Genomic DNA, 27,101 nt, shown 5'->3' on the forward strand with positions numbered 1-27,101 from the left:
AGGAGGTGCCGTATGAAGTAAGAGCACAGCTGAAGAAGTCTGGTGTTATGTGAACATTGTGGAAAAACCTGAGCACTGTTGAGATTGAGGCAACCCTTCACCTTTCCAGATGACTTGCTGTACAAATTCTTGTGTTATTATTTCCCTGACTGCTCCTGTCTTAAATACTTACCAGTGAATTCAATGACATAAGTACCACTATCACTTCCTCATGGTCTTAGAAAAGCTCATAAGATAGAAGAAATTTAGCAAAATTCACAACTAGACATTAGCTTTTCTAGTGGTTGTACAAGTCCTTGAGTTCAATCCCTAGCATATAAGAAGAAGAAGGAGAAGGAGGAGGAGGAGGAGGAGGAGGAGGAGGAGGAGGAGGAGGAGGAGGAAAAGGAGAAGAAGAAGAAGAAGAAGAAGAAGAAGAAGAAGAAGAAGAAGAAGAAGAAGAAGAAGAAGAAGAAGAAGAAGAAGAAGAGGAAGAAACAATGGTGAGGGAGAGAAGGGGAGATGAAAGAAAAGAAAAAGTAACTTCTAGAACTCTGCAGAAACACTAAATAAACATGAGGCTCTGGCTCTCCTAAGTTTTGTAAATTTCAAAATGCCCATAGGTATCCGAGGATAGTAGCCAAGGAGACGGAGAGCAAGAAGTGGAATGGACAGCAGAGGCTGGCTGGTCCACACGGAAATTCCATACCCCTACATCTACCCTGGGAGTCTGTCTCCAACCCTGCGGATGCAAGTCAGGGGAATAGTGAGGTCAGAAGAGGAAGGTTACCAGTCGCTCCATCTCCTGCTCCCTGAGTCTCTCCTCCCTCTGCCGTCGGTGATAATCCATCAGATCGTCTCGGCCTGAGATGGAGCTGATGCTACTTTTCCGTTCTCGAAGGACAGGCTGGGGAGTTTCAGAGGACTGTCTTAGGCTTTCCAGATCAGAATCATCAAACTCCATAGATCCGCAAGAGAAGTTCCTCCTGGCCACAAGCACTCGGTCTGGTTCTCCAGAAATTAGGGAATGACTCGGGCTGGTCCCTGAGTATGAAGCCCTGTCAAAGTCATCAGAGGAGGTGGAGGCCAGGAGCATCTTCCGAGCCACTCGAGGACTGGCAGGGACACTGAATGTGGAGCTGACGTAAGGATTTCCCTCTGACAGAGAGATTTTATAGGGCGGAACCCCTGAGCTTAGAGAAGAAAAGTTAAGGTAATTGTCATTATCCACTATGCTATGAGGTAGATCCTTTTCCCCTAACTGACCTCGTTTGGAATTGCCCAGGGAATTTCTTGGAGGCAGGCTGAGAGGCGGCGTTTGGTTGTCTGTGGCTTTGTACAACCTAGGAAGCGATCGGCTGTAGGCACCCATATTACTCAGGCTGCTCCCTGAGTACTTCCTTGTTCTCACACTGACGTTTTCAGAGGCTGGCTCCTTGTGCCTGCTTAACCTGGACTGAAGTGTCAAGTTCTCCTGAAGGTTCATTTTCCTAGCTTGCTTGGGGCTTGAAGGCATGCTCGCTGCCCCAGATCTGCTGGCGGGTGCGGAGCCAGCGCCACTCAAGGACCCTCCATTCCACATGGTCAGGAGGGAGCCAGAGGCTTTTCTTCCTTCCAGCCCCCCGAGAAAGTAGACGTTGTCATGTGATTTATTCCTAGAGCTGTATCTGGAATAGGGAGGCTTCTCTGAGAACCTGGAGGACCTCTCACTGTCCCGACTAGTATAATGATCCAAATCTGCTCTCCCGAGTGGATATCCACTAAGAGAGACTGCAGAGCTGAGGAACGAAGTGGGAGGTTTCATGGAAACATTTTTGTCAGTTCCATCACAAAACGGTTTGCTTCCCTGGATTTTGGCCAAGGAGGGGCTGCTCCTGACACTGGCGCCCAAGGGAGAAGGGCTTCTCTTGGTAGACACGGGTTGTGAGAGGGTTAAATACGAGCCAGAATAGTCTCCGTTGGCTTTAAACTTCAGACTGGACGAATATTTCCGGGGGCTTAGGCTCTCCATCATGTTCTGGGGCTCGATCTCCAGGGAACGGACCACAAATCCTTCCTCTAAGCTGCCATTTTGTAATTCCAGCTGCTTCTGTCTGCTGCTACCTTCTGCCATGATATTGCTGGACCCTGTAAAGGGAAAAAAGAGAACATTTTAAATTAAAAAAAAATATATTATATATATATATATATATATTTTTTAAATTAAAAAAAATATATATGAAACTCTACTAGGAGCTGAAAAATAAGGACCACTGATCAGGGTTATGTATCTTTGATACAAAAGAAAAATAACTCAAGATGACAGCAGTATTTGAGGGAAACAAATCCCTTGTGAAATGATGGTGCAGGATTAGGCTGGTATGTAAGGAAGGCAATTTTTCCCTCAGTGTTCTAGTCTTTGGAAAATCACCTGCTTCCTGAATACTTTGCCTATGCCTTAAAGAATCATTCAATAGCTTTTCCTTTAGATGTTTCTGCTAGACTCATTACTGGCTCAGTCCTGAAGAAACAAAATCTGTATCTTGACAGAGGAAGACAGTTTATGTTACACACTGATTCAGCATATGGTTCTTTTGGAGGGAAGAGTTGGAAGTTCACTTCTTAAGTGGAAAGCTGGAAGCCCCTGTGCTCATCAGAAAGAGGCAAGAGATAGTGGAACAAACGTGTTCCCAAGATTGATGCCACATGGTCAAAGTGGCCTATTTATACTATTCTTCAAATCCCTTGGTACCCCAAATGTGTTGTGCTCTCTTGGTAGTGAGCCCTCTTCTCTAATAGAAACACTTTGAGCCTTCTGGTCTACCTATCAAACTCCACCCATCATTCAAGAGACAAAGTAAGATAGTATCTTCCGTGAGTAAATATTTTTTCAAAAATAAGTATATGTTTTGGGTCTTAGTTCAAACATTGACTTAAAGTTTTAATCTATGAAAATATCCTTGAATTAAAACTAGCACTGAAAATGAAAAGGCTTATATTTCTGAGTGATAGAAACTATTTTAGATACTAACAAAGGAAAAACACAATTTAATGTTAATAAGTAATAAATAATGTTAATAGGGGCTAAGACTTTCCTCTAGCCCTCAGGCACCTCAGACACTAATGCTTGATGAAAAAGATTGTGTCTAGAATTTTTATCTTAGATTTACCCACTAACTCCCATTGTTCTATAGGCAAAAACCTCAAAACGTTTTTTAATCAAGCCTATCCTCATACCATAGAGGGAAGACTTCATTCTCTTTGCTTAGCCTCAGATTCCCTGGGCAAACTCAAACAACTCAGCATGGAACTGCTTCGTACTCACAGGCTGGGGCCTATACAGAGCTAAAGTCTTTCCCTCAAGAAATTCTACATTGGATTCACTATCCTCCAAAGCTCTATGTGGATAAAGGTTAAAGTATACTTTTTTTTAAGATTTATTTATTATGTATACAGTGTTTTGCTTACATGTATTGCACATCAGAAGAGGGCACCAGATCTCACCACAAATGGTTGTGAGCTACCATGTGGCTGCTGGGAATTGAACTCAGGACCGTTGGAAGAGCAGCCAGTGCTCTTAATCACTGAGCCATCTCTCCAGCTCTAAAATGGTGTATTTTCTTCAGCTCTTTTCGTATGTGTTTGCTACCTCTCTGCTTTCTCTTGCTTGTACTGAGTACAAAGAGCAGCCAAAAAAAAAAAAAAAAAAAACCACAAAAAAAACCCATAAAGCATTGAAGTTATACCTGAAATTTAGTTCCCAATGGCCCTGCTGTCTGGCTCTTACCAAGTCCTTCATTGCCTGTGGCCAGTGTCCACCTTTCCCAAATGCCCTTGTCAGTTACTTCCAATTCCACCCTTGATGGCAATACCAGTCTGGCTTGAGAGATTTCTAGCTGTGCTCCTCCGGAGAAGGAGTGAAAACAAGACAACCCCTAGCCTTGGTCTTTTTCGGTTTGCCAATTTGAAATTTTAGTAAGTGTTGGCCAGTTCTCCCAACTTAAATATTTCAGGACTAAGAAAGTAAGAAAAGAAATGGATCCTGAAGACTTTCAGTGTTATTTATTATATAGAAAAAAAAAAAACCAACCTAAATGTCCAGGGATGTTTGGAAAAGCTACAGCTAATCACAGGCATGAAAATGTGCAATCATTTAACACTACATTTAAAGTATATTTTATACTATAAAGCATAGTCACATAATATGCATTAAGATATTCAATGAGTATAGTTAGTTTTCATAATTACATCCATAAGCCTTGATTATAAACACAGGTACCTCCTGTGCATATCATGTGCATTGCTGATAGTTTTCTTACAGTACTCAGGTCAAAACTTGGAGAGTCATCATGGCCTCTGTCGTTTCTCCTTATCTCCCCATTGCAGCTGTCAACAAAGTCAATCAGCACTGTTCCTCAGGCATATTCCAAATCTTATACTTCTTGCTGTTGCACGGTTGCTCCTCATTAAAGCAGCACCTTTTACCCCCAGTGCTTACCCTCTTCCCACAGCAGGAGCAATGGACTGAAAAAACCCACACCAAAAGTTACCACTGATTTTATCTGGAGTGGTAATATTACTAGTGATTCCATATCAACTTACACTGCATGTGTTTTGATTTTTTTGACAATAATCTGGCATAAAAATATTAGAATACAGTACCACCTTGGTTTTGTTTTGTTTGTTTGCTTGTTTTTGTTTTTGTTTTTCAAGACAGGGTTTCTCTGTGCAACAGCCTTGGCTGTCCCGGAACTCGCTTTGTAGACCAGGCTGGCCAGAACTCACAGAGATCCACCTGCCTCTGCCTCCTGCTGAGATGAAAGGTGTACGTTGCCTGACACCATCTTGTTTTGAACTTGATCAGATTCTGATGACTCTGTTTGGGATGGCTGTAGAGACTTTAGGAGGCAGAGGAAGTAGATCACTGTGGAAAAGATTTGGGGGTACCTCACTGCTGGTTCACTGCTTCCCAGTCGCAGATAAATGGGACCAGCAGTTTCTCATTCCTATGTCATGCTTTCCTTGCTGTGATGGACTGTATCCTCTCAAACAGCAAGCCAAAACACACCCACCATTCCTTCAGTGGATTCCTGTCTGGTATTCTGTCTCAGGGATGAAAAATAACAAATACATTAATTTCAAAGATGTATCATCAGATACAGATATGGAATTCACTCATTTTCCTTGAAACTGAATTGGTCTGCCTAGCTGAATACATATGTGTATTTATCTGAACTTAGTATCTCTTGGACCTGAATACCAACTCAACCCTAAAGGAAATCAGCCCAACAGGTGGTATGTCTAACTCCATGAGGAACAATAGCTATAGACACCACTCTCTTTTCCTACTTCCAGGGCACTATTCATGTGAGGTGTGATCCCATGAACAGAGGCCTAGAAATAGGAAATATGTAGGCACTGCAGGCCATTTATCAGTAATGCGCCTGAAATGGGGGGGGGGGGGGGTAGGGTGTGGGCAGGGGCCTTAGAGGCAAGGTAGAGACCCAAGTGGGAATGTGTTGATTAATTCCCCAAGCCATTGAGGATATGACTGCAGGCACAATGCATCGGAGGTTGCAGTTGGGTTTAAGGAAAGAAGAGGCGGAGCTGGGCCAGTGGGAGAAAAAGACAAAGAGGCTGCAAGCGCACCTCGCCAAAGCAGTACAAGTAAGAGAAAGCAGAGAGGTAGCAAACACATACAAAAAGAGCTGAAGAAAATCCTGGGTTTACAACCGTCTTTACGTTCAGTGCTGCTGTGTTTATTTGGGGTTTCCTGAACATTTTATGTGAACAAAGACCAGGTCTCGGTGAAACTGTGGGATCCCTGCACTGTGTTATTGGGAAGGCAAAACAGACCCAGAGGATGTGATGGTTCCACACACTCCTCTATACATAGCCACAGAAGGTCTGTGAGCAGGAAAGAATGCATCTGGTGCCCATCTGAGAGAAAGGACAACTCGGGGAAGTCTAAACAGGAAAGAAGCTAATGTGTGTTGGAACGTTTGCATTTACTTTCCGAGCCATAAATTTAATCCTTCCAGTCCCCTTGTTATTTTTCCACCTAAAACACACATTCATCTTATTGTCAATCAGAAAAACGCTAGAAAGTCAGAACGCAGTTTTTTGAAAGATGTTACAGAAAAACCACAGCACTTTTTTCCCTGGAGGAAAAAATTACTTCAACAAGCATTCTAAAGGAACGTCGTTAAACATTTCTTCAGAGAGTCGCTTCTCTGTGGTATGGTTTAAACTGTTTTTTATTTAAAAGAGTTCTCTGGTTCTGTTCACACCAGATGGCAATGAAGCTCATCTCACTCAAACTGTAGCTGTCCAATAGTGAGGTCACAACACGGCCATCACCAGGGCTGTGTGGACTGTCGTTTTCAGTGAAAGAAGGCACACTTAGAAAGCCAAACTTTTTAAAATAAAGTGTTTGCTGCACTGCGTTACAGAAGAGGACTTCACGTCTGGCTGACAGGTGCAGCCATCCATCCAGCTGGTTCTACCCAAGTAAGTGACTTTGGAGGACTCCTACAATACACAGTCGTGACACGTCTTTTCACATGGCTGTGTTTAAACACTCCTGAGGATCACCCAGTACAATGGGAATTAGCCCTAGAAATGCCACAAAGGTAACTATAGAGACGCGGAAACTGTGCCACGCTATTGGTGAACAGAAGCAACTTTAGGAAAGCCAACGGTAAAAGTCTGCAAGGTGTAGGCTAAAATGCCCATAATATGATGGCTGGAGTCCACACTGTGTCCTGCTAGAGCTCTGAAGCTGGGGGTGGGGCGGGCGGGGGCTGCTCCTCTGCGTTTTGTGGTAGGCGGTGGTGGGTGCCTGGTATTTTGGGCTCTCCAGCACGCTGGTGGTCCACAGGCAGGATTAACTGTCAGCGCCAATGTTTACGACATGGCACTGTTGGGATTAAAGCGTGTACTGATGACATGTAATTGAATTCAGGGCCAGTTAAGAAGTCCCTCAGAAGCAATGTCATTCCTCACAGGAGCTCCGTGGGGGTATTTCTGTGGCAACCAATGGCAGTTGATAGGGCCTGGCGGGGGGGATGCTTTGAGAGGACTGAAGGAAAAAGCTGGGCAATCTACTTTAAACACAGGACCTATGCTTTACAAGGGAGAACAAAAGAGAGAGAATCCTCCCTGTCTTTCTCCTGATGACATCAAACGTGAGGATGAGTGGACTAATTGGAAGCCTCCCTCCCCTAGTCCCCTTTCAGAATGCAGAACCTGCCTAACATCCCTTGTTCTCCATTAAGCCTCTGGTCTTCTCAGTGTCCCGACTGCAAACAAGCCTTCCTACTTTACGAATAATTACTCCTGGCCCTGAACCCTTCTCAGACTTCCCCATCTCTGAAAACAAGCCTCACCTCTCCACATGTCCCCACAGCCGTCTGTAAACGCCCTCCCCCTCCCACCCCTACCCTCCAGCTCTCTAGCAAACAAGGCCAGGCTCCCTCTCCTGGTAGCTGCCGCTAGCTACCTTCCACCACAGGGGAAGCCTGGACCTTTCCATTGTTGTCTCAGTCTCCACGGGGCCTGGCTTTCTAATCTCTATTCCTTCCAATGCCTCCTCTGTAGTGGGTAGCTAGAGGTTCCAGGTTTGACCTGGAAGTGCTACCACCATGAGGCTTCGGTAACTGTCACGCCTACAAGAGACAGGAACCCTTAAGACCCGAGATCCAGATGTGCTGGCTCTCTTGGTTCCTGGATCCTGGACGCTGGAGGTAGATTGAACAGAGTTTTCCAGAGAACACCGCTGGACTGCGCTACACCTCTCCCGGACCCTGTAACCTATCCATTTACTTGTAAGTTACCCCACAAAATAAACCTCCCTTTTAACTACGTGGAGTTGCCTTAATACTACAACCAATATCTGGCTCACTCATTCCGGCTTTCTAATCCCTATTCCTTCAAACTCCTCCTCCATTATCATGATTTTATATCCCAGGACAAAGGATAAAGAAAAATATGTGTTAGTAGACAATCTCTTTTTTTTTTTTTTTGGTTTTGGTTTTCGAGACAGTGTTTCTCTGTGTAGCCCTGGTGTAGTGATATATTGTCTACCCTAATAAACCTGCCTGGGGATCAGAGGACAGAGCCAGTCACTAGATTAGACATAGAGGCCAGACAGTGGTGGCACACACCCTTAATCCTATCACTCAGGAGGCAGAGACCCATCTGGATCCCTATGAGTTCAAGGCACACACCTTTAATCCCAGTACTAGGAAGCACATATGCCTTTAATCCCAGGAAGTGATGGCAGGGTGGAGAATGGTATATAAGGGGTGAGGAAACAGGAACTAAAGCAGTTCAGCTGAGACCCTTTCAGATGAGGACTCAGAGGCTTTCAGTCTGAGAATTCATGGAAACAGGATTGTCTGAGGAGTTGAAGAGGTGAGGTTGGCTGTGGCTTGTTCTGCTTCTCTGATCTTTCAGCTTTCACCCTGGTATCTGGCTCTAGGTTTTTTTATTAAAAGACCATCTAAGATTTGAACAACACTCTGGCTGTCCTGGAACTCACTCTGTAAACTCGACTGGCCTCAAACTCAGAGATTCGCCTGCCTCTGCCTCTGCCTCCTGAGTGCTGGGATTAGAGGCACGCGTCACTACTGTCCTGCCTAGTACTCTTATTGTTCTGTTTTCTTCAACAAATAGATTCCAACCCTTCTCCTTTGTATCACATTCTTTGCTCAAGGATCTAACTGTTTGGGCAAAATAACTGTTAATCACTAGACTCACATAAGTAAGCTGATGATCTCCAAAGAAGAGACTTCTTTGTCTCACAAAGATCCAAGAAAAGCAGTTCCAAGCGGGGAATGGGATTGTATTTTTAATGTGTGAACAAAGATCTTGCTTCACTCTAGAAGACTGTACCTATTACAACAGACAGCTGAAAACCTTAGAGTGTACACACATACATACAAGAACTCATTGTCCACATTTCCACAGCAGCTTAAAATACACAAAGCCTTTGTTGTAACACGCAGAGATGATGCTTCTGAAGCCAGACTTGAAGCATCCTTAGGCACAGCCAATGTTTAGAAGAGCTGGGGCCACCAGGGGTTAGAATGCTAAGGTGACGTCTCAGAACACTGACTACGGAGTTTCTTTCTTTTACCTTTTTTTTTTTTTAACTTTATCATTTTCTAGAGCCATCTAAAAGAAGAATGATCCCTAAGGAAAGAGGAAAAGATCCCACCTGACTCTACAAGGAAGAGAAAGGCATGGAGAGCGATGGGAGGTGATGATAACACTGATTAGAGAGAGAAGAAACCAGGCCCCAAGGGAAAAGGAAAGTTCAGTTCCTTCTAGTCACCAGAAAGGAGCCTGGCCTTAGGCTACCACTCCTTCCAGCTCCCTCTGGGTGCCTCGTTGTACTAAACGCTGCCGTCAACACTGCAGATGGCGTCCTAAGTGTCTACCAGCAGCATCACAGTCAAGAGCAAATGTCCGGACTTCAAGCAAGGCACTTTCCCGGATCAGAAGCTAGTCTAGACTGTTGTAGTTTATCAATTCCTGGGAACGCTTGAGAGCTTAGAAGATGAAGTCAAAGGGCTGCAACGTCAATTATGGGTTTTTTTTTTTTCAAGAGTTTTTGTGCTAGTCCCTTCAATAAAATGCTTGTCTGCAGGAACTTCACAACATTCTTGAGACCATCCGAGGAACTTGGCTGCTGTTCCCCTGATAAGTCTTTGTAGTGGGGGAGGAGGACAGAAAGCAGATTCAGCCTCCGAAAGGGGGGGGGGTCACTGAAGTTCCCTCCCACTGGCAAAATCCCAAGTTTTACCTAAATTATCAAGACGGAAGTTTCATTAATTAGACTCCCATGTGTGTTTAAACCGTTCTTAAAGAAGTTTTAGCAATAGGTGGAAAGACAATATGTATTCAGTGGGAACTGCATAATAAATTCAAGTTCAAGGCTATTCAAATCAGAAGTATGCTGTCTTTCATTATAGAAATCACAAGGAGCAAAGGAATGTTCTTTTTGTTGTTGCTGTTTGCGTGCGTGCAAGCAGGATGTGCTGGGGTGGTGCACATTCCACAAGCTGCTACTGCACGGGGAAGTCAGAGGACAATTTGGTAAAGGCAAACACCTTCCCCTGCTAAACAATCTTGCCCAAAAGAATGCTCTATTAAAAACACTAAAGACCACTTATGGCAGCACACACCTGTAATCCCAGCAAGGAAGGCAGAGGCAGGAGGGTCATAAATTGAAGGCCAGCCGGGTCTACAGAGTGAGATGTCCCAAAAACAATCATAGCAACAAAATCTCACCACAAAAAAACACATTCACTTAACTCTAGAACACTGGAAGGTATAGTGGGGGAAAGGTCCAAAAAAAAAAAAACGTGTTCAGTCACGATGGAGGAAAAAAATCCAGTCATGAAAAGGAGCTATTCTAGGTTAAAGGACTCAAGAGACATACCAATGAAACACAATGGATGTGTATGGTTTGCATCCTACGTTCAGCAAACCATCTGCTTGAGAAATGTCTGAGACAACCAGAATTTGAATGCTGACTGAGAATCAGATGCATTGCTATTTTCAAAGCTACAATGACATGCTTTTTTTAAAATCAAGATTGCTTAGAGTTACAGTGCAAATTATTTATGGATGAAAACCTAGGTGTTTGGAACATGGTTTGTAACATTTCACACTCTGGGGGAAAATGGGGTCTCCAAATGAAACCAAATTAACCAATGTGAACAATCTGGGCTCTAGGTGTCAGGTTCACCATAGTACACTTTTTGTTTTGTTTTTCAAGTCAGAGTTTCTCAGTGCAACACCCCTGGCTGTATAGGAACTCAACTTTGTAGACCTGGCTGGCCTCCAACTCACAGAGATCTCCTCCTTGCCTCTGCCTCCAGAGTGCTGGGATTAAAGGCGTGCACCATCACACCCGGCTCTCACTATAGTACACTTTCAATACATGGTTTATGTTTTGTGAATATTTAAATTTTCCACAATAAAATATTTTTTTTCCAAAAAGATAAAAATAAAGAGTAAATAAAATAAAATATAAATACTGGAGCCAGAGTACATAAAAAATGAAATCTGTATACTGACATAAATTATAATGGCTTACTCTATACAAAAGAGGAGTGGGTCTCAGCAGCTTGCATGAATGCTAGCTTATTATACTAAATCCAACTCTTTCAAAGATGATTTCTTTTCAAAGTACCCAGGAGAAATTTGAAAGCAAATGCACTGTCAAGATTATAAATAAGTAGACCATTCTATTAAAGATACTTGCAAGATGATGCTAGATAGAATACCTAGATTCCAGCAACATCTGTGCCCAAATAAAAACCATTGCCACAAGCAGGAGGTGATGAATCAGAGGCAGGAGGATCTTAAGCTTGTTGTCAGCCTAGGCTCCATAGGGGAGCCTGGACTACATCATGAAAATGAAAACAGACAGGGGCTGGGGAGATGGTTCAGTTGGTATGGTAAAGTGCTTACTCTTCAGATCCCAGCATCCACGTGAAAGCTGGTCAGTGGTGCAGTTCTGCATCCTGACTGATAGGGGGAGGGGATGAACACAGTGGGTTCCTGCAGCTCACTGTGCAGAAGACCTAGTTGAACAGATGAGTTCCAGTCGGGTTCAGTGGATCCAAAAGTAGAGAGCAATTTAAGATGATGTTGATCTTTATTTTCCACAAACAAGTGCATATATTTGCCACACATACAATATATCACAAACCGCACACTACACACACAAAATATACATTTTAAAAAAGAACAATAAAATCCATTTCTTCAGATAATTAAAATGTACAAATATCCACAGAAACTGTCAAACCTTCAGTATTCTAAAAAGTTCCAGCCTCAAAAAAAAAAAATGTTAGCCTATTTATGCTAAGAAAGGGGTTGATATGCTTTGTAGATTTTTAAATTCTGTTCCTTGGGCTGACAAGATGGTTCAGTAGGTAACGGCACTCACTGGCGAGTCTCAGAACTAGAAGGAGACCTCCCACATGCATGATGTTACACTTGCATGCTCTCCCCCAACTCCTCACACAGAGAAATAAATAGACATATGAAATCCTGTTATTCCTTCTCAGAAGATGGGGCTCTTCTTTGGGTAGGAAGCCACAGACCTGTATTTTTAGGGTTTTTCACTGAAACCCCAAACTGTTTTCATCCAAGAGAAGGATTTCTAACATTTATCCAGATGAAATCGAACATCTCCAAAAGTTACTTCTTCCTGCTCCTGGGTACAATTCATCCTAGGTTTAGGTGATTTTGGCCGAGTCCCCCATGAACCCAGACAGATCCTCCTCCATTGTGTGATCACCTTGGGAAGGTGATGCTAGAGAGGTGGAGAGCCCTGGGGTGTTAACTGGAGAGAGAGGCCATCACTGTGCATAGGCTGTACTTTTGCCCTTCAGTCAGGAAAGGGCACTCATCTGATCCCTTGCAATCGAAGCTACTTTCAAGAAAGCACATGAGCCTCGGATGACATAGACATCCTATGACATACCTTGCCATGTCTATGGACTTAAACTGAAAGTTGTATCCATGGCGACCTTCCCATCCTGCCTTCGTTGCCCCCAACCCCAATGATTGAAATACATCCCCTTAAGAATAATATTTGATTTTTCCAAATAACATTCCCCAGACTAAAATCTTTGTGACTTACCTAATATTATGAACTGGCAATGGTCAGAGAATAAGTAGATTCTAGGAGAAGGAACAAATGGAAGTCAGAGATGTCTTCCACAGTTGAAATATTTTTTACGCCACCCTACCCCTGGGCTGAGAGATCAGATCTAAGGCTTGCTTTAAGCATACTCACCAATGCTCTACCACTGAGCTACACTGCCACATGTTTTCCCTGTTAACTCAAGGACTGAGGTAGATGAGCTAAATTTAGAAGTATGGTTGTGTTCTTCTTAACAGTAGAGACGCATTTTGAGAAATACACAAATAGTTGACTTCATCTCTGAGAACATCACACATACAGTCAGACCCACATCACAAAGGAATTTAATCTTATTTGACACCAGCATGCAAGAGGTCAGTTGAGCAAAATGTCACCCTGTGGGCCAGTGACAGAGCTCAGTGGGTAAAAGTCCCTGCAGCAAAGTTGGAAAGAGAGAACAGAGAAGAGCTTCAGAGTTATTTCCTGGCTTCCGTATGCACACCATGACAAGCAGACACCCATATACCTCACCCTCCCCCAACCTCAACCCCCTTAGTTAATTTTTTCAGAAAAGAAAAATCACTGTGAGGCTCATAACGACACTACAAAGCAAAAAGTTATACTGGTGATGTAATTTCGTCATTACTTTCACTGTTGACTATGCAGAGTAGATGCTGTAAGACCCCCTTTTTTTCTCTTTTACAACCTGCCTTTAGACCCCTTACTGCAAGAAAGGGGGAAACCCTGACCCTATAAAGATCAGTAAACAATTGACTAAGTTCAATTTACTTTTAATCAGTGCTGTTTTCTTCAAAACCTCTTACTTTTATTTTTACGTGTGTGTGTGTGTGTGTGTGTGTGTGTGTGTGTGTGTGTGTGTGTGAGAGAGAGAGAGAGAGAGAGAGAGAGAGAGAGAGAGAGAGAGAGAGAGAGAGAGAGAGAAAGGGGGTGGGGGGAGAGAGAATATCTAAAACATGGTGTGCACATGGTTAAGGAGAACAGAAGAGGGCATCAGAACCCCTGGAGCTGGAGTTAGGGCAGATGTGAACCAGTTGCTATGGGTACTGGGATATGGGTACTTGGTTGTCCAGAAAGGCGGCAAGTGTTCTTGACTGCTGAGCCATCTCCCCAGGCCCTCAATGCTGTTTTTTTATAACTCTACCCAGAAGACCTAATAAAGGAAATGGTTACTTTCAGATGTTATTTTTATTACAATGGCTAATCCAGTACAAAGAACACTGGACAGCTTGCCAAGGACATGCACGCGAGCCAGGAGGTCAGTCCTCTTTCCGTGTCCACCAACTAAGAGGAATAATATAGGGACTGAGTCGTTCAGCTGTCCCCATCTTGTTGAAGCAGAGGTCTGCCAATGTTCGAAATGCTGAGAGTGAACTAGACATTCCTTGCGCCCCAAGGTTCCGTACTCCCAAAGGTTACTGGTTAAATCTCCCAGGAGTGCCTGTTACATAATGCAGGAAGTGGAAATGACCACAGAACACAGGCATGTTTTAGTGATAAGATAGCAGCTACCTAAGTGGGCAAAGCTTTCGCCGGCGCTGCTCCCCATGGCATGCCAAGGGCATGGGAAACCATCTCGGCACAACACAGTGAGTTCTGGTCAGAACTGTGTTAGTGCAGTATAGCATAGAAGCTAATTCGGCACCGTACACAAGGCATATTTTGTCTGCATTCCTATGTCTTGCAATTTCCTTAATAAATCTTAAGTTGTTTTTTAAAACCCACTTCAGCAATGATGCAAGCAGTGTGGCAGCCAGACACCTCTTTCCGACCCTTTTGAATACCTCTTGGCTAGTCACACTGGGTCGGAGTTGGTCAAAAGAATGAAGGAGCTGGTTTCTATCACTTTTATCTGCATGTAACTTCCCCCATTTCGTTACTTGATAGGCTAATTCATCGATCACACTGCCAATCTAGAGAAGTCACCAGCAGTAAGCAAACAATCATTCTAAGATGATAAACACCAGCTTGCACTGACCTGTACAGTGGCAGGTCTTAGAAAAAGCTGACCCTGGCTTAAGGTAGCAATACTAAATACTGGCTTGTACAGATTAAGGAAACACACTTCATCTAATTAAAATCTACTGTGCACATTTCAGAAATAGTTCTTATATGTATTAAAGTCATCTATATAGTTTGGCCCGTTATCTCATGTTATATTTATCTTTTTTTTTTTCCCATGAAGCTTCTGAAGGCCTTGGCATTCCCACACCTCCATGTGATGATTTTTTCTCTTGGGTTTCTTTCCCTGACCACTGATCGCCAGAATGCTTTAAAAATCTTGCCTTTAGCCGGGCGGTGGTGGCGCACGCCTTTAATCCCAGCACTCGGGAGGCAGAGCCAGGCGGATCTCTGTGAGTTCGAGGCCAGCCTGGGCTACCAAGTGAGTTCCAGGACAGGCGCAAAGCTACACAGAGAAACCCTGTCTCGAAAAACCAAAAAAAAAAAAAAAAAAAAAAAAAAAAAAAATCTTGCCTTTAAAGTTGATACAACGCATAGCTGCCTTTCAGTGATGTGTAAGAAGCATCCCTAAATGTCATAGACATATCTATTTTGCAAATTAACCCTGGAAGATTAATTTCCTGAATGAGACAAACACAAAATCTTGCTTAGTAAATTTTATGCTGAAGGGATTTGAAAATGTGAACTACCCTCTTTGGCTTTATTTATTTTCAAAGGACAAGAGACACATTCTTCAAATCCCAGGAAATAGTTCCAGCCATTAACTTTCTTGTTTTAATTACTAAAGTCTCCTATCCCTATCGTGGCCGGATATCACTGCTGGGGAAGGAGGTAACAAGAATGACCGGATGGAAGGGGAGAAGGAAAGGGTTGCTACCTCCCCTCTAGTGAAGAGCCTGCAGGGGGCAGATCTCCAGAGAGTCTGTCCTTTCAGAGTTATTCCTAAATGTTTCCACATGCTTCCCTTTGAGATGCACCTCTTGGCAAGTTGCCAACATAAGACTATGCCTTAAAAGTATGTGGAGCTCTCACCTCCCCCAGGAAAGGCACCCCAAAACCTTTCCTGTATCAACCAAACCTCCCAGATAAGAGGATCAGAAGGACCACTTAGCACCCAGGACTTGAATCCATAACCACAGGTCTAATGTCTAACCCTAGGAATGTAAACTAGTTAGTGGGTGTTACCATTTGTAGCTGAGAAGGCCATACTGGTACAAATTTTCTGATACCCAAAATCTCACTGAAGATAAGCAGGGTGGTTCATGCCTGTGATTTCAGTATCACGGAGAGTTTGAGGTAAGCCTGGGGTTCAAAGTAGGTTCCAAGCCAGTCTGAGCTACAGAATGAGCCCTTTCCCAGAAGCAAAGCAGCATAAGAATAACAACAGATGAAAGAAACTCATTGAGGTCATTCCTTTCTAGAAATGGAGCCACTCAGTAATATCATACCTGTTAAATTCTAACAAGAAATTGACAACAGCCTTGTATCACTACCAGTTTCTTTATCACTAGGAAAACAGATGGAATAGTAGTAGAAACTATATGGTGCAAGGTACGATGTGAAGCAGAAGTCGGAGAGTTTCTTTTGTTGTGTCACTACCAAATCATGTGTAAGTCTTGGGCAATGGTTTCAGATAAGTGAATTCTGTCTTTTGAGAAAGAGTCTCACCCTGCCTAGCTCTGATCTAGTACTTGCTATATAACTCCAGTGATGTGAATGCACATGGCCCCCATAGGCTCATACATATTGGTTCCCAGTTGATGAACTGCTGGGAATGATTAGGAAATGGAGCCTTGGTGAAGGAGTTGTGTGGCTTAGGGTGGGCTTTGAGGTTTCAAAAGCCCATGCCAACCAAGCTCAGTCTCTCTCTCTCTCTCTCTTTCTCTCTCTCTCTCTCTGCCTTCTGCCTGTAGATCAGGATGTAAAGCTCTCACCTACTGCTCCAGTGCCATGCCTACCAGTTTCCCACCATGATGATGGACTAACCCCCTGAAACTGTAGGCAAGCCCCCTAATTAAATGCTTTCTTTTATAAGAGTAGTTGTGGTCATGGCATCTCTTCACAATAATGGAACAGTAACAAAGATAATAAGCCAGGCTGGCCTTGAACTCAAAGCAATCCTCCTACCTCAGCCTCTTTAATCCTGAGATTGCAGGTGGGAACCTACCAAGCTGCAAATAAGACCTTAAGTGTTTTGTTTGTTTGTTTGGGATAGGGTCTGATTTGGCCTAGGATAGCTTTAAGATTGCTATGTTCAAGTGTGACCTTGAACTCCTGATCCTCCGACTTCTACCACCTGATATGATTACAATTATTTACCACCACCCCTGTTTCTATCGAGATTCTGGGAACCAAACCTAGGGCTTCATGCATGCTAGGCAAGGATATTACCAATTGGGCTACATGCCAGCCTGGTAAGATTTCTAAGGTTCCTTTTACTCCCAGAATTATTTTGCCCAACTTGCCCCAAATAGTGAAGCTTGAATCGTCTTCAGATTTCTAATCTGAGTTTGATACAATTGAATGCACTGTATATACCCACTCATCAGTTTATGGATCTCCCCCACCTACCCACCCACTCACCAACTGCTCCAAAGTGAACTCATTTCCATTGATGCCAGGCATCTTTTTCCCTCCATGCTCAGGAGGCTTCTCCCTCTCCCTTCTGTCTAAGATAACCCTATCCATTCATGTGCTCTGATCCTAATACATAGAGCAGAGAGCAAAGGAGGGAAACCTCAGATGCTCTGTTTTGTACCTGCATTCAAAGGCAGCATCTGCTACGTCTGTGGGACCATCTGTTGCTCACTTTGACACGGAAAAGATAGTGCAGGCCTCAGAAGTGGTGTCATAGGTCACACACACCCAGGCATATGCTCCATAGTCACCAAGGCTTACATCACTGCCCTCATCCAGGAGTTTATTTTCTCGTGAGGAATGGTATTGCTAAACTCTCACAAAAGGTCAAGTCCAAGTTTTGGGGGTTTTGTTTTGTTTAATTTTTTTAGTTTTTTGTTATTGTTTCTTTATTTTTAAATCTGGCTTGCCTAAATATCAATTATTAAATTCTCTAATCGCAGGTTCTAACTAGAACTGTGTCTTCCCCTAAATCACTCAAGGTCTTACCAGTCTTTTACATGCATATCACCTATGAAATGAGAACTGAATTTAGTGATCACCCAGGTTCCCTTGTGCTCCAACTCAACTTTAAGCCAATTCAAAAGCATCAAGAAAACCTAACAAGTTCCTTCATCCCTACAGGGTATTAAGACTCTTAATGTCGGGGACAGGAGGAGTCACTGCAGGTGTAAAGGCTTCGAGGACACGGTCTGTGTTGAGCAACAAGCGTTAAGTAAATTTTGTAAGGATCCAAATTAAATTAAATCCCTAATCTGCTAAAATCTGGCTGACCCGGGGAAATGCTCTAAAATAGGGCTTGGGTCGGATAGTTCTCTGTGTGTTCTAGACATTGCAGGATATTTAATGGCATCCCAGATCTCTATTCATTGCCCTGGTTGCATTTGCCTACCCTCTGCTGTGATAACCAAAATACACTATGCCAGTATTCCCTTCGGACTGGACGCCTCCTCCTCCTCCTCCTCCTCCTCCTCCTCCTCCTCCTCCTCCTCCTCCTCCTCCTGAGAACTACTGCTAAAACACATTACAGGGCCATAAGACAGAAGACATCACTCAGTAGATGTTTGTGTTTCAAATGGTTGGCATCCCCACATCTAATCATTAAGCACACAGAGATTTAGTGACACACAATAAAGCACAAGTGTTCTTGGAAAATGTATAAAGCTTCTATCTTTCCCTGTCACCTGTGGGACTACCTCTCTGCCAGTGGCTGAAATGTAGCATCCTGTAAGATCAACCACCATAACCACAACTCTAACCATAATAAAAATTATGCAAAACTAATCAAGACTCCTGACGAGATTTCTCCGTTATACTCCACAACCCATCATGCTTAGAGCCTTCAACACTGACAGAAGTAGTGAAAAGCAGAGTTTGATCAAATCAACTTTGGCTTTTTCTTCCCTCTCCTGGGAATACAGCTAGTGGTCAACTTTGGCCAGAGTTGTTGGAGAGATAAGTTCAATCTTCACTCACCTTCTTATCTAGCTTTTCTGGCTTGCCCCAAAAGGAACCAGCAGACATCTCTGCCGTCATTTTTACTCCAAAAGAACAGCAGCTGCCAGCTGAAGGGAATCGGATTGAAGCCTGAAAATTGACTTCCATGATGACTGCTCTTAACCAAACATCTCATTTGGCCATTTGCGAGAGAGCTAGGATTTGCAAACTTCCCTGCCTCAGGAGTAAAAGCTACATTAGTTAAAAGCAAAAATTCAATTCTCTTCCCTTTTAAAGGCCTTTGTCAAGGTTGGGAGACATTGTACAGTTTCTTAATTATACGTAATGTTTAAATCCCACAATAAATTTACCAGGAAAAAAATAAATAAAAACCTTTTAAACAACTAAGTCAAGATGGGAAAAGGGAACCTCGAAAGTCACAACTGTTACTTTTCAGAGAATCCTAGCTCTTTATTCAAACAAATATTTACACAATTGAAGCCAATGGCACCAGGCATATTCTGTTAAAATAGTGGGCTACTCTAAAGGTTTATTTATCCCAAATCCAACTACTCTGTTGCTATCCTACCAGGAACAAAGAATCCAAGTGCTCCAAGGGCAAAAGTTTAACCCTTATGGAACTGTGAACCATACTTGGAGCCTCCCAGCTAAATTCAGGCGTTTGAAGCCCAGAGGGAAAAAAATCTCAAACGTCCAAATTAAGCCCACGTTGGAAGCTTAGTTACAAGATCATAGTTGAAAATTTACATCTGTAACTTACACATGGAGGGAAATGTGGCTGGCAAATATTTATACTAACAGACTCCACATTTTATGTCTCTTCTAGACCCCTCACAGCTGCGACTAGCTCTGACTAGCTGTGCGTCCTAGAACTCTTGAGATATTTCAGAACCACAAAAGGAAGACTTCCAGGGAAGAGGGCTGGGCCGGGCTAAAGAATTTCCAGCCCTCCCTGTCCACATAAAAGGCTGCAGGAGTCTTCCCCTCTTTTAAGTGAGAAAGGTAAAAGAGGAACCGCTGGAAGGAGGTTGGACTTGTAAAGCTTTTTTTCAAACAGGAAATCCCAATCCGGGAAGGGACAGCCCGTCAGCCTTTTAATTTCCTGGCGGTGGCGGGAGTTGGTCAGGTCCTTGGTGCTTCAAGCGCTGATAGCTAGGGCAAAGTTACTGAGCACACCACCAAGAACAGTTCAGCTGCTCCCTGCCGTGTAGGGAGCTAGTGAAACAGAGGGTCGAAATGATTCCAGGACTTGCAGCTGCCATCACTAAAGTCAAAGAGACTACCACACCATCTACGTTTAGGGAAACTATAGCTGGATCGCAATCAAAGGCTCCTGGTGAGAATCTTGGTCCGGAGGCTCACTCTGCCGCCTCACTCTGGAAACAAAGTACAGCTAGAAGCCTAATTCAGAAAGGTCCTCTAGGAGTCCGGTAATCCTCAGGATCCAGCTGTGGACCTTCTCCTTCTCCCGGATCCAGATCTCTGCCTAAGCAATCTAGAGTTTCCGCGAAAGTTGCCTCCGGGACCCTTAATTAAATCCTGCCTTTTCGCCACAACCACTCTGGAGCCGTCACCCTTACTGGGCACCCCTTCCCCACGAGCCCTGGTCCCCACATCCTCATGCACAACGAGGGACAGAGTACCCTAGGGTTGTACGGTTCGGGCTCTACGGACCCCTGCCCGGGCTTTTGTCCCCACAGTCTGCAAGGGAAGCATAAAAAAAAAAAAAATCTGCGCCCAGGGCGCCCACTCACCAGCTCATCTTTCTTTGAAGCCGCAGCTCTCTCCACTGGTCCCGCTGCCCTTGGCCTGGCCCTCGCCCCCTCCCTCCGTCCCTGGGGTCCTAGTCCGGGTCCCCGCAGCCGCCGCCGCCGCCGCCGCCACAGCGTTGCAGCCAGCCAGTCCCTGCGGCCGCGGATCGCGCACTCCAGGCGCCCCTCCCGGTGGGGGCGGCCACCGCCTCCTCTCCGCCCCCGACCTCCGCAGCGCGACCGGCGGCGACCAACTGGGCTGCGGGGGAGGCTGGGTCCCCAAGCAGCCGCCAGGGTGCGCAACGGCAACTCGGCCCGCTCCTCCAGGCCCCCTGTAACCCCCAACTCACCTGGGATGACAAGGCGACCGAGTGCCCGCGGCCACAGAAGGCAGGCGCACGGCTTTGCTCCGCGCCCCCACTCAGCAGCGCCCCTCGGGCCGCGATGGTGGGCTCCGCGAAGCTCAGACCTGGTCCCGACCCCCTTCCGAAGCACAGCAGAGGGTCCTCGGAGTTCCAGCAGGGAAGTCCGGGAGCCTTCCGGCTCCTAGGCAGCTAAGTTGTTGCTGCTTTTGCGGGGGGGCAGGAGTGGCCTGGCTACTTGTCGCATCACCCGGCTCCACTTTCTCAAAGCTGGGCTCGCAGCAATGTAGTAGAAAACCTTTGTGATTGGCTTATTTATTTATTTATTTATTTACATTTAAGAAGGTGGAAATGAGGACGGGAGAACACACGTCCTCGGGTGGTGATTTCCTCCCCATGATGAAGTTTCTGCTCTGGGAAACTCCAGGTGACCGCACCTCTGCCTGACACTCTTCTCCCCGGGGCAGGTTTACCTGATGCGTCAGGAAAGCAGCTGTGCCAAAACAGCAATAGAGCGGCCTGGAGTCAGGGCAGGAGTGGGGAGACTTTACAACTCCGTCACACTGATTTCCTTGGAATGGTGTCTCATAAAATGGTTCTGTGTTTTCCATAGGTCTAACATAACCAGTGAAAACTATACTAATGTGGACCTCTTTTCACCATTGCTTCCCCGGGAGGCTACGAAATGGACTTGGGACACCCACAGTCCGTCTTGACATGCGCAAATGTAGCTCTTTGCAAAGTTCTGGCCCAGTGGGGTGACAACGAGGAAAGACGACAACCCTGGGGGAACTCACAGCTTATGGAAAGCCCAAGGACCGGCAAGCTCTTTAATTAGTAACTGTGTAGCCTGGGCAAGTTGTTTCAGCTACCAGCAAGGATGTCTCCGAGGCTGTAGCATAGCAACAGAGGTACCGGTGGTGCGGGGCAGTGCCGTGAGGCAGTTAATCAGCCTCTGTTCATCTGTGCAAAATGCCTGGAGCTGTGAGGACATTCACTTAACAATATGCTTATTTAAAATGTTTCGTCTGTGTAAGTAAAAGTCTGACTTTTACAATTAAATATATTTTACTATTTATATGTGTGCGTGTTTTTGTGTATGTATGCGCACGTGAACGCAGGTAACCCAAGGGGCGAGGGGTGGGGCGCAGAAATGGGGCGCAGAAATGGTTGTGAGTCACGTGGGTTTTGACAGCCAGACTGAAATCCTTTACAAGAGCGGTACAGGTCTTAGCTGCTGAAACAACCTCTCCAGCCCCCGAAGTTTGACTTCTAATTCTTCAGAGAACCTCTCCGATACCAATGCTTTGTGTTTTAGAGTATTCTCCGCCCACCGCCCCGGGTAGGATTTACCCCCACAGTAATAAATTCACATAAGTGACACGCTGTCCTTTCCCCTCAGCTCCATCGATTATCACATCTCATTAAAATTAAGACACTCGACTCCGCTCGCTTTCCCGTTCACTTACTGCGTAACTATAACAAAACACTTTTCAAGAATCAAGAAACGCTGTCTCCACTTTCTGCCCTCTCAAATACTCCAGGCAGAAGTTGCCTCTATTGTCTCCCTGTGAGCTTGAACCACACAACTGAAAGGTTGCTCCTTCCCAGGCATGGTGGCACAAGACAATAATCCCAGCACTTGAGAAGCCCATGCAAGGGGGTCAAGAGTTCCAGATAAGCTTGGGCATCATAACAAGTTGGGACTGGCCTGAGATGTGTAGTGAAGACCTAACTCAAAACACCGAGGGCTGACTAATGAAATCAATATGGCGGTTCCTCAGAAAGTTTGTGAATCCATCTACCATAAAATCCAGTGATACCACTCTTGGGCATATACTCAAGAGAACATTCCATTCTACTACAAGGACACTTGCTCAGCTATGTTCACTACAGCTTTGTTTATAACAGCCAGAAACTGGAAACAACCTAGACGCCCCTCAACCAATGAATGTAAAAAGAAAATGTGGTACATTTATACAATGGAGTATTACGCAGCCATTAAAAAAATGACATCATGAAATTTGCAGGCAAATGGAACTAGAAAAATAATCATCCTGAGTGAAGTGTCTTTGCTGTCTTACAGGAAGGACGTTGTCAACACAGACACCAGGGTGATCATTGTAAAGCATTAGGCAACACAATCTGCTCCTTTGCTTACAATTCCAGTGTGACTCTATTCAGTGCAAGCAAAAGTCATGTGGTGGCCTAGAAGGAAATTGCTGGCCTACCCTTCTCTAACATTACCTCCTGCTTCTCTCCCTCAGTTCTTGACACCATGTCCTACTCAATATCCCTGAATTAGGTTCCTGGAGACTCTGCATCTGCCTCAGGACCTCTGAGCTAACTGCCTGTCTGTCCCAAGCTCCCTAACCCTTTCAACTCCACGCATCTGTATAGCCTGGCCCCTCACTTCCTTTGCTCAAATTTAACCATGCTGCTCATGCCTTCCCTGACCACTCTGCCTCAAGTTTAAGGTGAACTTTCCATACCACTACATTTTCTCTATTTTGTCATTGTAATGTGTGATCTCATTGTGTCAGTCATCTTTCCATTATCTGAAATAGTAAACTCAGAAAGAGAAAAGGTATATTTGGCCCACAGTTTTAGAGCTTTCAGCCTACAGTTGACCGGTACTGCTGCTTTGGGTCTGTGCCGAGGCAGCACATCCAAGTGGAAGACGAGAACTCTTTATCTCATTCCTAGGAAACAAGAGAGTAGAGCTGGCGGCTGCTATTACTGGCTCTTCAGTGACTTGTAGCTTCCATTTTCTTTCTTTCTTTTTTTTTTTTTCTAAGACGTTAAGATATGGTCTCACCATATCTCACTGGCTGGCCTAGGACTCACTGTGTAGAACAAGCTGACCTGAACTCAGAGAGATCTGCCTGCCTCTGCCTCCAGAGTCCTGGGATCAAAGGCATGCGCCACCACAGTCATGCACCACCACACTGGGCTTGGGGTTTTACTTCTTAAATCTTCCATCTCCTCTCAAAAGTATAGTAAGCTGGGGACAAAGCCTCCACCAAAACGGCTTTTGGGTAACACTCTTGATCTCTAGATATAAAATAGAGAAGTCACAAAGTGTACTCCTAAATTACATTGGCACTGGAATGGGAATTCCAGACAGACAGAGATTTTTATCTGTTCCTCCCCTATCACTAACACACCTAGAATGTTTCTGATGTAGAGTTCACATGCGTGAATGAGTGATGCCTTTGACCCAATGCTTATAGATGTTTGCTTGTCTGAAATATGGTAACCAATATATTTGACCTAGATAATTATTCTGCAAGGAATATATGCACTAACACAATATATACAAACAGATTATTTAAATTGCTAATATTTATGACCAAGAAAAACATCACTGATATTTATTAAAAACAACAATTACTGTATGGGTCATTCTTCTAAATACCTGGTGGTCTACAGAAGTTTAACTGTTCTACTGTGTTTACATTTTACAGGCGAAAAGGAGACACAGAGGAGTTACACTTGCCCAAGCATTTGAATTAGTAGAGGCAGAGTTTGAGTGCAGGCAGCAGGATTCCAGAGTGCTCACACCCTTAAATGCTGCTGTACACCTCACCTCTTCTCTAGTATGAATACTACCAGAGGAATGTCTGCATAGTGACTAATTTCTAATCAGTAGACAAAAACTAATGTTCACTGTCATGCTGTCTCTGATGGTAACAACATTCCTGGAAGGACAAGGGGTCATTTTATTCGTATTTATGTGACTCACACTCGAGGGCTTGGGAGACAGAGAAAGGGGCTATCAGAAAGTGCTTATTTGATGTGATTTTTAAAGTCACTAAACGCAGCAGGGCTTCTCTGGATGAGTCAGTGTGGTTTTCCTTCTGTTTTATAGTATCAGGGCAGCCTGAAGACAGAAGAGATCCACCCTGGAGGTACAGTGGTAAATGAAATGAAATGAAATGTTAAAATGAGACCTTTAACATCTTAACTCATGCAGTAGGGTCACTCAGTAAATAACTGCCACTCACAGTAGTATCAGATTTATTTTTAGTCATGGTGTTTTAAAAACATCGATTAAACGATAGAAAGGCCTAAGCTCTTGCCTTTTACCTTCTCATTTCCTGGGTCCCGTTTTATTTTATATTTACTTATTTTAAATGACTCAAGCTGGATGTGTCACTGGGACCGGTCTTAAACCTCTCATCCTCTCCCCTCTGTGGTGGTATTTTACTTATACTGAAATGTGATTTTAATTGTATGTTAATAAAGTTGTCTGGAGGTCAGAGCTAAGAGCCTCACCCTTCCTGATTCAGGAATCCTCTCCAGCCAAGAGAGCTCTCCGAAAAGGACCTACTTCCTGTGTGTCTGTCTTTAAAGTCTTCCTGTTCTGCCTTCTCATTGGTTGTAAACCCAAACATGTGACTGCCTCGTCACTGCCTGAATGTGGGGGAAGTGCTGTGGGATGGTCTGTATGTCAAATCTGTTGCTCTGATTGGTCAATAAATAAAACACTGATTGGCCAGTGGCCAGGCAGGAAGTATAGGCGGGACTAACAGAGAAAAATTGAGAAAACAGGAAGCTGAATGAGGGAGACACTGCCAGCCGCCATCAGGACAAGGAAGATGTAAAGTACCGGTAAGCCACAAGCCACGTGGCAAGGTATAGATTAATAGAAATGGATTAATTTAAGTTGTAAAAACAGTTAGCAAAAAGCCTGCCACGGCCATACAGTTTGTAACCAATATAAGTGTCTATGTTTACTTGGTTGGGTCTGAGTGACTGTGGGACTGGCAGGTGAGAGAGTTTGTCCTGACTGTGGGCCAGGCAGGAAAACTCCATCTACACCCCTCCATCTTCTGAACGCTGGGATTGCAGTCCCCATTGTACCCACTTTATGGAATGCTGGGGATTGAACCCGGGGCCTTTTGTATGCCAGGCAAGCATGTTCCCAACTGAGCTACCCCACCTCACCCACTTCTGGGTTCTTTTAAGTAAAATCCCCTCTTTTATCGCCAATCAGAGCTTCGTCTCCTAGTCTCTGCCCTTCCTAATCATCCTCTTAGGGTACTCTGCTGGAAACTGTGCAACATTCCTTTCTTTATTGTTTACCTCTCTGGGACCAAACTGACTATAAAGCGTCTTCTTATTTGGCTGTGTTCTTCAACTTCTCAAGTGGGAAAAAGTAAAGTTTTTGCCACACACACACACACACACACACACACACACAGAGACACATAAACACACACACACACACACACACACACACACAACACACGACAGTTAAAATAATTCTGACAATAAAAGAACAGTTGAAGGTATCACCATCCCTGATTTTAAGCTGTTTAGAGAGCTATAGTAACAAGGACAGCATAATATTAGCATAAAAACAGACACACTGATCCATGAAATAGAATTGAAGACCTAGACATAAGTCCACACACCTTTGGATACCAGATTTTTAACAAAGACTCCGAAAATATACATTGGAGAAAAGACAGCATCTTCAACATATGGTGCTGGTCAAACCAGATAGCTGCATGTAGAAGAATGCAAATAGATCTAATCTATCATTCCACACAAAAATCAACTACAAATAGATCAAAGTCCTCAACATGAGACCTGATAGCACAAATCTGATAGAAAAGAAAATAGGGAATGTGCTGACATTCATCAACACAGAAAAGGACTTTGTGAACAGAACCCACTGGCACAGACATTAAGATCAATAATTAATAAATGGGACCTCATGGAACTGAAACGCTTCTGTATAGCAAAGGATACTGTCTTGGTTTTTTTTGTTTGTTTGTTTTTTGTTTGTTTTGTTTTTGTTTTTCGAGACAGGGTTTCTCTGTGTAGCTTTGCACCTTTCCTGGAACTCACTTGGTAGCCCAGGCTGGCCTCAAACTCACAGAGATCCCCCTGACTCTGCCTCCCGAATGCTGGGATTAAAGGCGAGCACCACCACCGCCCGGCGTTCAAGCAAAGAGGCAGCCTATAGAATAGGAAAAAACCTTTACCAACTATACATCTGACAGAGAGTTAGTATGTAGAATATATAAAGAACTAAACAAACAAACTGAACATCAAGAAAACAAATAACTCAATTTAAAAATGGGCTATGGATGTAAAGAGAGAGCTTTTGAAAAATGAGACACAAATGACCAAGGAAAACTTTAAAAGTGTTCAATATCTTTAGCCATCTGGGAAACAAAAGTTAAAACTACTTGAAGATTTCATCTTATTCCAGTCAGAATGGCCAAGATCAATAAAACAAAAGCTGCACATGTTGCTGAGGATGTAAGAAAGGAG

General features: G+C 44.1%; 1 protein-coding gene across 9 annotated transcripts in view; it reads right to left on the bottom strand.

Moving 5' to 3' along the window:
- The window catches only part of Phldb2 (pleckstrin homology like domain family B member 2), a 101,197-nt gene extending 80,157 nt beyond the window's left edge, over positions 1-21,040 (bottom strand). For 3 of the 9 annotated variants that reach the window (XM_052740814.1, XM_052740815.1, XM_052740811.1), the window contains exons 1-2: positions 20,455-20,630; positions 770-2,106 (exon numbers count right to left, since the gene is read on the bottom strand). In XM_052740814.1, coding sequence (XP_052596774.1) covers positions 770-2,092 — 1,323 coding nt within the window. In that variant the 5' untranslated portion in view covers positions 2,093-2,106; positions 20,455-20,630. Of the gene's footprint in view, positions 1-769; positions 2,107-12,622; positions 12,664-20,454; positions 20,632-20,801 lie in introns of those variants that run through there. The other 6 variants (XM_052740818.1, XM_052740816.1, XM_052740812.1 and 3 more) reach the window with 5 other exon arrangements.
- Between the last annotated feature and the right edge of the window lie 6,061 nt (positions 21,041-27,101).

Source organism: Peromyscus californicus, unplaced genomic scaffold, assembly GCF_007827085.1.
Source record: "Peromyscus californicus insignis strain IS unplaced genomic scaffold, ASM782708v3 Scaffold_16__1_contigs__length_79575227, whole genome shotgun sequence".
NCBI lineage: Eukaryota > Metazoa > Chordata > Mammalia > Rodentia > Cricetidae > Peromyscus > Peromyscus californicus.